The sequence below is a fragment of the Primulina eburnea genome, chromosome 6 (assembly GCF_022965805.1).
Source record: "Primulina eburnea isolate SZY01 chromosome 6, ASM2296580v1, whole genome shotgun sequence".
Lineage (NCBI taxonomy): Eukaryota > Viridiplantae > Streptophyta > Magnoliopsida > Lamiales > Gesneriaceae > Primulina > Primulina eburnea.
In genome coordinates, this window is record NC_133106.1 from 31616525 (window position 1) to 31627483 (window position 10959).

The 10959-nt window shown below is 36.1% G+C and overlaps 2 protein-coding genes and 1 non-coding gene across 5 annotated transcripts; 2 read left to right on the forward strand and 1 right to left on the reverse strand.

Annotated features, from left to right (window-relative positions):
* Positions 1-560: 560 nt before the first annotated feature.
* Positions 561-5458, forward strand: LOC140834269 (uncharacterized). Its single transcript, XM_073199025.1, has 6 exons — positions 561-1162; positions 1863-2074; positions 3299-3593; positions 3671-3756; positions 3842-3933; positions 4503-5458. Exons 1-6 carry the CDS (start codon positions 896-898, stop codon positions 4733-4735), a joined length of 1185 nt encoding a protein of 394 aa, XP_073055126.1. The 5' UTR covers positions 561-895; the 3' UTR covers positions 4736-5458.
* On the reverse strand, positions 3838-3894 carry LOC140835613 (U7 small nuclear RNA). The gene has a single exon (XR_012118935.1). It is a non-coding gene; the product is annotated as a U7 small nuclear RNA (small nuclear RNA).
* A 1161-nt stretch (positions 5459-6619) lies between the features above and the next one.
* On the forward strand, positions 6620-10563 carry LOC140834270 (uncharacterized). 3 transcript variants are annotated; one of them, XR_012118703.1, is made up of 4 exons: positions 6620-6894; positions 7022-7227; positions 9798-10311; positions 10417-10563. XR_012118703.1 is itself a non-coding variant. In XM_073199026.1 (3 exons), the coding sequence occupies exons 1-3, from the start codon at positions 6802-6804 to the stop codon at positions 10102-10104; spliced, it is 606 nt and encodes a 201-aa protein (XP_073055127.1). In that variant the 5' UTR covers positions 6620-6801; the 3' UTR covers positions 10105-10563. The 3 variants fall into 3 exon arrangements, 1 of the variants encoding a protein (XP_073055127.1); XR_012118702.1 differs by having other exon boundaries at positions 9798-10301; XM_073199026.1 differs by having other exon boundaries at positions 9798-10563.
* Positions 10564-10959: the final 396 nt, after the last annotated feature.

The following is a 10959-nucleotide window of genomic DNA, read 5'->3' on the forward strand; positions in this document are numbered from 1 at the left end:
TCATGTGAGACCGTCTCACGGATCATAATCTGTGAGACGAGTCAACCCTATCCATATTCACAATAAAAAGTAATACTCTTAGCATAAAAAGTAATACTTTTTTATGGGTGACCAAAATAAGAGATCTGTATCACAAATGCAACCCGTGAGACCGTCTCACACAAGTTTTTGCCTAAAAATTAATAATCTTAGCATAAAAAGTAATATTTTTTACGGATGACCCAAATAAGATATCCGTCTCACAAAATACGATCCGTGAGACCGTCTCACACAAATTTTTGTCGATTATCAAATATATAATTTCGTAGTACGACTAATTGTTTAACTAAAATTTATTAGTTATTTAGAAAAAATTAATAAAATCAAAACTAATTTTGTTCTTAAAAAAATCTATCAACATAATTACATTTTAATAGATACTAGGTAAACTATAACCAGACAAATTCCGTGGCAAAAGCGTCGTTTCACTGCTCCCCTTAACCGCACACACCAAAGGTTCCTCATTTTTACCGCGCAGTAAAAGTTCCATCTTTATTTAATAATTCAAAATTTCGTTCGCTTCCAGTCGTCGTCGTCTTCTTCTAACCCATCATTTTTCTCCACTTTCTCTCTCTTTCCATTTGCAGCACCCGTGGTAGGACTTTGATCGGAGTTGGTAATTACATTAAGAAATCCCTCAAATTAATCGAAAACAGTCTGTGCATCGGATTCATTTGTTGAAGACGACGAATATCATCCGTCAAATTGCGTGATTTATTGCGTATATTACATTATATCGTAAATACATCGGTTTCGTAGCGGATAAAGGTGTTACCGAATCGAGAGTTTAGGGCTTGGTGGTGTGTACAAATTCACAAATAATTATATAGTAAGATCAGGGTTTTGGGTAGGAGATATGTTTGGGCCAGGATTGCAGTTTAATAGGAGTAAAAATAGCGACGATCGGTTTTATAGTGCGTCGAGGGCTCATCGGAGTCGGGATTATCTGGGGAGGGCGCAAAGTGATGTCACATCTACCCAGTCATGGAGCCAAAGCGATGAGACGGCGGCGGAAAACTCTAAGCTAGCTGCTGCGCCGGTGCTGGAGTTCTCCGATTTGTGTAATCTGGAGAGGTTCTTGCAATCTGTCACTCCTTCTGTTCCGGGGCAGAGTTTATCCAAGGTAAGTTTATTTTAATAATGAGTTGATTGAAGTTTGTTTTATGGATTTACAAGTGCCTTTTCCATTTCGCATGCGATAGTGGTTTTGAAGAATCATATCACGTAGTGCTTCTAAGCTATGATAGATAAAGACCTTGTTTTATTTATGAAAGTGAAACGGCTTTATCTCAAGTTCTAATAAGGTGTTATTTTTAACTCGCGGTTTGCCTTCAACTGCTTGTTTAACATTTATTACAAATCTAATGAATAATTCTTGAAGAGAGATGAGAGAGTTGGATTGTGATTCCAATAGTGTTATTTCATGTTTGTTTAGTAAATGTTTATGCTGTTGTATTATGTCAAAAATTTATGATCTCGGAGAAGTGGGTGTTTGCTGAGCAGCGTCGTAAATATTTATAATGCTTTACTGGACCTGTTCATTTATGTAGTGTGATACATGTTCTTATTTATACCAAGCTCGGATCTCGTTGGACCAGCACGTAAAGCCAGAAAAGTTAGATTTTTTTACTCCACTATTTTTGTAGAGCAATAAATGACAAGATCTAAGCCGTTAAGCGGCTGCGAAATACTTGATTGGAGCATATAAATTGCTTTTTTCTCTCGATTGCTCTACTACGATTATTATTCACATGAAAATCCTAAATGAGTTCAGATCATTTTTTGAATGCACTCCTCTCTTTGTGACTCATTTCCATTGACAGATGGCTGGGAGGAGTTGGAGGACGACTGATGCAGAATTTCAGCCATTCTTTTTTTTGAGTGATTTATGGGAGTCATTCAAGGAATGGAGTGCATATGGTGCTGGAGTGCCTTTGATATTAAACGATTCTGATTGTGTGGTTCAGTATTATGTGCCTTATTTATCTGGCATTCAGTTATATGGCGACCTTTCAAAGAGCACGAAAAAATCAAGGTATCCCTCTTCCTTAAATACACTGTTTTAAGAATTTGTGTATGATTGAGAAGCTAATTGTCATGTAGAAAAGACATATGGAATGCAAACAGAATTGAGGTTTCTTGTTTCTATGTTTCACTTTCACTGTTATGTAATCCTGATTATATGGATGAATTGGGGGATTCTTGTCTTTGTCGGGTCATATTTCTCTCTCTCTCTATGGTTCTACTCTTTTATCCTTTTTAGTACTAACTAATTTAGGAATTTATTGTTTGACTTTAGATAGATCACTGCCTCTTGAAAACGGATCTATAGTTTATGTAAAGTTTGAGTCAATCCATGCGGTATCTTTCTTCCTTAGCTACCTTTGATGGATGTGTAGCAGGTCCTGTTGAAGTTTTGGAACTTCTGATCTTCAAATTATAGAAATCATCTGCAACTAAGAATCTTATTATGTCTAAATGTTTACATTGAAAGAATAAAGTTTACGATGGATTCTATAACTTTAGATTGTGTTCGTGGCTCTGGATTTTGTTTTATTTTTTCCTTCCGTGCTTTACATTCTCTTTTCATCCTTTTCTTTACCTTGTCCTGAAGACTGGGACACTGGTTCAAGTGGAAGTTTTATATTTGATTCACAACACTCAAGGTTCAAGGTTTTTTTTTCTCTCGTTAAGAAAAACTTTATCTTGCGTACTAACCCTAAACTGGACAATTTTATACTAATGATGTGTATGTCCTTGTGAATTTACTTTTAAAGGTGGCAGCCTCCCACTGTATTGTTTATATTGGTAAAAAAATAAAGTACCGTGACTACACTTTGTGTCTCACAATAAGCCACCTATTTGTACATTTAGTATTTTGAGGATCCGTTATTCTAAGTATTTCTTTTTTTCAAATGTCTGTTTTGTGGCAGTCAATAATAGATGTTCTCTATTTAAATTATATTTAGTTCGGCTGTTGTTGCTTCTGATAACGTTTTGCCCTCTAAAGATTAAGAATGGTTTAGGCATTGTTCACCTGTTGTTACTGTTTACTTTAACTCATAGCGATTGTAGCTTGCTAAAAAACTGATGAAACCTTGCTTTCTTTGCTTACAACTGTCCTTTTTTGTAGTGCTTGCTCTTATATTTTCAAGTCATCATTTAAACAGTTTTGACACCGATTTTGTTACTGATTAATACTCAGCTGAATTCATTATTGCTCCTTTACCTGATTACTTATTTTTCTCTCATTTGGTAGGCGACCTGGTGAAGAAAGTGATTATGAGTATTTTAGGGATTCTAGTAGTGATGGAAGTAGTGATAGTGAACAAGATAGAGGTTTCTTGAGTTGTGCAAAGGAACCGCATAACTATCATTTTCAAATACATGATAGTCCTCACAATGCAGAATTGTTGTCTTTGGGAGCACAGGACATGGCTTTTCAAGAAGGCTTTTCTAGTGATGAAGGTGAATCTGGAAGCTCACAGGGTTGCTTGTTGTTTGAGTATCTTGAGCGGGACCCGCCCTATTGCCGTGAACCTTTGGCAAATAAGGTCGGTTTTCTCTAACATCCAATGTGCATTAATTACTCTTTCATTCGTTACTCTATATTGACCTGAAACTTGGACAGATACTTGATCTTACTCACCGCTTCCCGGAAGTGAAGACACTTAGAAGTTGTGATCTACATCCTTCGAGTTGGATCTCCGTGGCTTGGTATAATTTTGTTCAGGGTCTGATCTTGGTTGCTGATTTATGTGGTGACATATTACTTACCTAGTGGTAAATAACTGCGTTGCAGGTATCCCATTTACAGAATACCTACTGGACAAACTCTTAAAGATTTGGATGCTTGCTTTTTAACCTTCCATTCTCTTCATACACTTTTGACAGGTGGATACACCTTACCTCTATTTGTTTGTGTGTGTGTTTTATGTGTCTGCCTTAAAAAAATGCGAGCATAGGGAACTATAATGGCTTATCCTAATGATTGAACTATAGTTATTAGAGGTGGACAAGGTGAACACCTAAGTTGAAGGTGTGATACTTTAACAAAACACTTGCCTTAAATGATTGAGATGTGCCTTAAAGGATTGAGGTGTGCCTTAAATGCTACTTAATTGCACAGGAGATCAATCAAAGGTGAAATGTGACACGATAGTTAAAGGCTTGATGTATGCATAAATGCACCTTAGATTCCATGATCGGTAATCCAAATTGAAATAGAATGTGTAATCATTCACATATATGCATATACAAATGCTTTGTTGTTGTTTGCTGGTAGGAATTGCACTCATTGTGATAGAGTTACTTCGTCCTTCTAGATTCTGACTTGTTTTTCCATGGTACTCGTGTGGATAAGGTGTATTCAATGTTGTGTGCCTAGTCTCCGGAATATCCGTGTATCTTAGTGTTTTAAGCATCCCATCTAATTTCCTGGTTTTTTGCATTTGCTTCTGCAGGAAGTGAAACCGTGAAACCTCCAACTGTAACATATACAACTGAAACCGATGGTGTTCCCCAGATTTTGCTTCCGGTATTTGGGCTTGCCTCATACAGATATAGAGCATCATTGTGGACTCCAGATGCAGGTCATAAGTGCCAGTTGGCCCATTCTCTCTTGCAAGATGCCGATAATTGGCTAAATTTACGCCAGGTCAACCACCCGGACTTTGCTTTCTTCAGCCGTCGTTAAATTCCTGAGATAGGCTCCCTTTCTCGCCTCCTATTGTTGAAAAGGAGGATCTCTACCCATTTTTATGCCGAGGGTACGGGAATTGTGAAGAAGGGTAATCACATTTGGTTTTTGCCTTTTATTTCAGTCTGTTGGTCACGATGTGCCAAAATGAAAAACAATACCACCCTGGGAAAGAAATCGATCGTCTGTATTATGTTTGGGGGTAGGTTAACATGAAGGTTGTTGTGGAAAGAGAGGAAAACAATTTGAATTCACTGATCAAAGCTGAGATTTCAAAAATATACCAATCTTTTTTCAAATTCTTTATTTTGTTTCTTTTGTCATATGATATTTATAGATCTTTTTTCCCCTATCCTGATTAATAGTTGTTGGTGCTTGCTATTTAGTTCTGCATTTTATGTGGGATGCCTTATTCCGGCTGTGAATTTAAGAAATATCCCAAGGTTACCACTTGTAAGTGCTTCTGTGTTGTCCGTCTCATATCGGAATCAAACCGGGTTTCACCACTTCCACTTATCAGAAGCTTTTGCATAGTGTTCCTTGTCGGATCGCAAGTTTTCCTTGTATAAACTTCTTCGACCTTCCGGGGTAAGTTCTGTTTTTTTACTTTTGTCTTTCATAAACATTCGTCATCAACATATCATCTGTACTCATTTATTTGAATCAAGAAAAATAAAATAAAATTCGAAGGTATAATCAATACACACTCAATTAATAGTATCAACTCAAAGGATGTTCGAGTTGGTAGAATATGTGAACACTGGCTCAATGATCATGTTCCATTTTTTTTTAATATTTTATTCGACGAATCTGTCACACATGATTTATCTAATACGATTATATGATTAATGTAATTGATGGTCATTAAAAATATAGTAACCACCGCGTTTAACACGTGGTAATGAATTGTAATTTTTTTTTACTGTAGTAGTTGAAATATAACAGCAAACGATGGACATGAGCGTGTCGCCGTTTTCTAGCATGTTTGTTTTTTACTAACCAAATTTATTAGTAGATATTCTCATTGTTGTTTTCAAATGAATTTGTCTTTACTGAAGTAGTAACCAGCTCAAAAAAATGGCAAATAATTCTTGCAACCGACATTACAAAATTTGCAAATTCTAATTTCTAATTGCATGAACCGACCAATTTTTTCATAAAAAACAAAGCCAGCTTAATCAAATTAACACAAATATTCTTGTGAGACGGTCTCACGGATCAATTTCGGGGGTCGAATATCTTATTTGTGTCATTCATGAAAAAATATTACTTTTTATGGTAAGAGTATTACTTTTTATTGTGAATATCGGTGGAGTTGACCCGTCTCATTTATAAAGATTGGTGAGACCGTCTCACAACAAACCTACTCTCAAATTAAAGGCGACAATTCAACTTATAGTCAAGTCGATTATTTCTGTTTTGTAGAAATTTGTACTCAACCATAATTCTGTTAAAATTATGGTAAACGAACCAATTTTTCTTATAATAAAATAAAATCGAACAATTTATAATCAAGTCGATTATTTCTGTTTAAAAGAAAATGTACTCAACCATAATTCTGTTAAAACTAATTTACCACATTTATTATTTTTAATTTTGTTAATATCGTTATTTATAATATTTCTAACAATAATATTATTAATTTATTTCATATTATTTATTATTATGGGTATCATTAATCTTAATGTTATTATTTTTATTTCTTAATAATAATCACAATTAAATTTATTTACTATGTGTATGAAATTGATAATTGTACTAAAAAAATTGAAATCTCATTTATTTAATAATAATTATTATTATTATTATAAATTAAACATATAAAATTTAAAGATTTTTTTTTAAATAAAAGCATTTTGTAAAACCCTGTTTGAGAAAAGCAAATGTGTGAAGCGAAACCTTTTTAAGGGAAAAAAGAAGATGAAAGCCGTAGTACTCGCTTTGCTTTCCAATTTCTTCTCTCCGATCTCCAAGAACCAACAAAAGGCTTGATTGCACAGTAAAATTTACAATCTCAATCATTCCAAAGAAAAACCCTGCGAGGGAGGAAAATCAGTAGAGCGATGGGAGTTTCGGTTCTCATTTTTGTGCTCGCTATCTCTCTGCACCTCATTGCCTTTGTAATCGCTGTCGGTGCCGAACGACGCCGTAGCTGGGTGATTTTTCTGCGTTTCAAGCTATCTGTTGTTGTTTTTTTTTCGGGTTTTTGGTTTATTTCTTTCCTCGGAAAGTGTTGATTTTTCTCTTCATTTTTTTTTCTGGGTTGTTTTTAATTTTGTGCAGGCCCGGGTTGTGCCTGACGAGTACGATGAGAAGACCTACTGTGTGTACGGGATCGATGCGTCGACGTTGTACGGGTTAACGGCGTTTGGGGTGCTTTTGATCAGCCAGTCTTTGATTAACGGCGTCACCAAGTGCCTGTGCTTTGGGAGAGGGATGATGAGTGGGAGGTCTGCTACCTGTGCTGTTTTCTTCTTCGTTTTCTCATGGTAATGTTGATCTTACCACTGTTATTCACCTTGTTGAGTTGGTTCACTTCCATTTCCTCTGATACTTGTAGCTGCTGATAATTTTGAGGTGGGTGACCTTGATATTTTTTTCTTTGTGACTTTGTAGAGTTGGTTCGCCTCCATTTGTCTTTCTACAATTCCTAGGTACTTCGCTGGTATCACTATTTTCCATAATTTTTTAGCTATTTTCTTCTTTCACTTGTGTAATTGGTTTCCCACAAACTTGTTACTTTTATGACCGAGCCATTAGGAACTCGAATTCCTTCCCAATCTTGTAAAATATTGACATAGTGAATGTGCAAGGTAGAGAAATCTGATCTCTGATGTTAGTTGATCTCGAGCACTAGCCTACTCGAGCACTAGCCTACTCTATGTATTAACACTGATGTTCGAATGTGAAAAGATGAGTTAGTCTTTGGTCTGGCTCATTTGTGTCGGTAATGATGAATTGTTCGAAGTTTGTGGTTCTCTATACACCATTAAACAAAAGTTGAGTGGGGTGTAATTTGTATGTGGAGATGCACTAAGGCTACTTCGAAAGGTTCTTGAGGAAAATATTTATTGGAAAATTTAGGGAGACAATATGTACTCATGTGCTTGAATTGAACTAAAATTTGTTGGGTCAACTCTTTAAAGGCTCCATAATTGTGACTTTATAACTGAATAACAGAAATGAGAAGTTTTGATCTTGAAAAATTGCACAAGTGCGAAGAGATATGTTATCTAGAGGGGTTTTCTTCAATTTCTATGTAGCATTGTTGCTTCTAAATTCAAATTATTTCATATTTAAATTCGACCACTAATTCTTATGTCTTCTGAGATTTATTGTTGGACTGCAATGGAACTGCTAGTATTTTCAACAATTTCCATGGCATTTTTATGACGAACGCCAATAATCATTGAATTTTACCTCTCAAGATTTTAGCATTCAAGCTTTGGTCTTCTACACAAGCATTCTGTGGTTTCTTCATTGGCCGTGCATTAGCATGTACAAGTTGCAACTTTGGACGAGCCCTCCAAGTGTTGCTTTTGAAAAATGGAAGCTTCGTAAAAAATCGAACAACATTTTTATGCACTTTAACTCGGCTCCTTGACAGTCATTGATGTTGGATGTCTCTGAGCTCAAGTGAATATTCTAATTTTGACACCCATTGAAGTTTTGACCTAACCCATGCCTTTCCCTTTCACATCCATAATGTCTCCACTCTCAATCTTCACCTTAAAGCTGAATCTTTAGTTGAGTTCCTTCAACTTCTGTAAATTGAGCAATGAGTGGTCGCATTTCAACTTCTGTAAATTCAGCAGTGAGTAGTATATGCGACCACTAGCAATGAGCCTGTTGATGCTGATCTCAATTCTGTGAACACAAGAAAACATGATGCTACAAAGAGTTTTCTCACAATATTCTCATTCAGTTGAGATTTTACTATGCTATTTCACTTGCGAGACTGTGTCTTGGATTTGCACACATTTGTGATGAGGTTATGTTTCTTGAAAATTCCAATTGTAGCGTTTGGACTCCACCAGAAAAGTACATTACCCTTGTAAGTATGAAATGTTAAAATACAAAACCGGAGAACTTTTTCAGTATCTCTTTCATTCTTCATTTCAACTTCATGTATAAAATGACGTGGACCTGCTTTCTTTTAACAGTTACTATCAGTTACTCTAGTTCATTTGTTCAACGGGTCTTCGTCAACGGATCACAGAACAAAAAGAAAAGGGCCTTAATGCTGCATGGAAAAAAATCGTTGAATTAGGAGAATTTAATTTTTGTTGACTTTGTAAGGAAGCAAGTGTATGAAAATAGGATCTGGTTCTCCAGGCCAAAAGGAGGAACTATATTTGGAAGTAAAAGTTCATTTACTGAGCACAAAGGGGGTACAGTACCTCGTACAGATTGTTCTGTATATTATAAGCAAGAATCATTCTACTTTTATCTTTTAAAATGCATCACATATTGATCAGATATTGAAATTTGGCTGGGTGCTTATCTCATAGATGAAGCATTACAAATGCAATATAAAAGTCACTGTTTGGGGGATCGTTTTTAACATCCTTGAATCTGACAGCTCGAGATTGTAACTTATCCAAACTATTGTTCTGTATTGCCTCCTTTCATGAAATTTGTTTTAGCCATTAAATCTTAGGAACAATGTCTTTTTCTCCCTATCCTGTATACTGTAGCATCTACTATTTAAGGATTGCACCTGACAGTTTAGGAATCACATTATGTGTTCTTGATACATAAAGACTGTGTCAGGCCCTAGGGCCTAGACCCCAATGATGGGGTCTGTGCACGTGAGATACGATGTTCGACTAACTACTTCATATCCGATCTTGATCTTGTTTTGCGAATAGTATTTAGCCCAAATTGGTAGAACAGTTCATCATACACCCTTATAAACCCATTTATATTGGCCCAAGTGGGATAAGATATTACAGTTTGTTTGTATGTTATCCTTCTCTTTGTTCAAATCCTTTTGAATATAATTGATGTCACAGAGTTGAATCTTTCGTTCTATACACCTGGTAATTGAAACGAACAGGATCACCTTTCTGGCGGCAGAGGCATGTCTTTTGGCTGCATCAGTGAGAAATTCTTACCGCACCAAATACCGTCCAACCTTTCACGATGAGGACTTGTCCTGTACCGCTCTTAGGAAGGGTGTATTTGCTGCTGGTGCTTCTCTAATATTATTGTCGATGGTGGCTTCCTCCTTGTATTACCGGGCTTACTCCAAGGCTGACACTGGTGGATGGGAAAGGCACCAAAATGGAGGACTCGGGATGACCTCTTCACATCTTGGAGAAAATCAGCATCAACAGAAGGCTAGTGATTTTGAAATGATCTGATCTTGTGTAATTGGATTACTGCTATATGAACTCAAGTTAAATGGTCACCCTTTCAGCTCAGCAATTGAGTTACCGGTTTCGCATTTGAAATTATAGATTTGTGTCATATGTTGGTTGTCTGTCTGTAATAAAAAAAGAGAACCCAATATGAAGTTATCCGGTCTCCCCGTTGATATCAAACGAGTTCTGGTGACAAGGTTGGTGCAAGTACGACGGTCTTTTTTTCATGATTTTCATCTCTTTTTCTTTGGTATTGTGGAATTTGTGGCATCGTATATGATATATGATTAATCCAGTTTTATATTTTTCTAGGAATGTCTTCAGCATGCAGTCAAGTTGAGTTCGAGTAACCATGCTCGAGCTTAGCTCGAATATTTTCTTTGCCATCAATCGACTTCGAGCTCGATCAAGTAGTGAATTGAATGCTACTCGTTATTGACCTTGATATACATCTTTTTTTAGAACAGCATACCCGAGTTTGAGCTGGGATAGTTGATGATTAGTACGTGTCTAAAATTTTAATAAAAATAGTATGTTAATTTTAAGACAATAAGAAAGTATGAATCGAGCTTGAGTTCACGATTGGTATTAGGAGCTTATCAATTGGATGCTACTGTGGGGCACACCCGTTTCATTGCTCCAGGTTCATCTCTTATTTCAAATCGGGTGGTGTTCTAATCGAGTTGTTCACGAATAGTTTCACTCTCTTGCACAAAAGACATTGTGTTGCATGTGCAGCACCGATGGTCCTGGTCACTTATTTCTTTCTCAATTTTTTGGTTTTTTTTTCAAAGTAGTTATATATTAAAAATAATTTGAACTTGAGAATTAAAGACTGTGCCACTAATTGTTCTC

Coding starts and splice junctions, on each gene's coding strand:
- LOC140834269 (XM_073199025.1), top strand. CDS start 896: ATGTTTGGGCCAGGATTGCAGTTTAATAGGAGTAAAAATAGCGACGAT. Junction 3,757..3,841: donor AGTTGGATCTCCGTGGCTTG/GTATAATTTTGT, acceptor ACTGCGTTGCAG/GTATCCCATTTACAGAATAC. Junction 3,934..4,502: donor TCTTCATACACTTTTGACAG/GTGGATACACCT, acceptor TTGCTTCTGCAG/GAAGTGAAACCGTGAAACCT.
- LOC140834270 (XM_073199026.1), top strand. CDS start 6,802: ATGGGAGTTTCGGTTCTCATTTTTGTGCTCGCTATCTCTCTGCACCTC. Junction 6,895..7,021: donor CCGAACGACGCCGTAGCTGG/GTGATTTTTCTG, acceptor AATTTTGTGCAG/GCCCGGGTTGTGCCTGACGA. Junction 7,228..9,797: donor TTCTTCTTCGTTTTCTCATG/GTAATGTTGATC, acceptor TGAAACGAACAG/GATCACCTTTCTGGCGGCAG.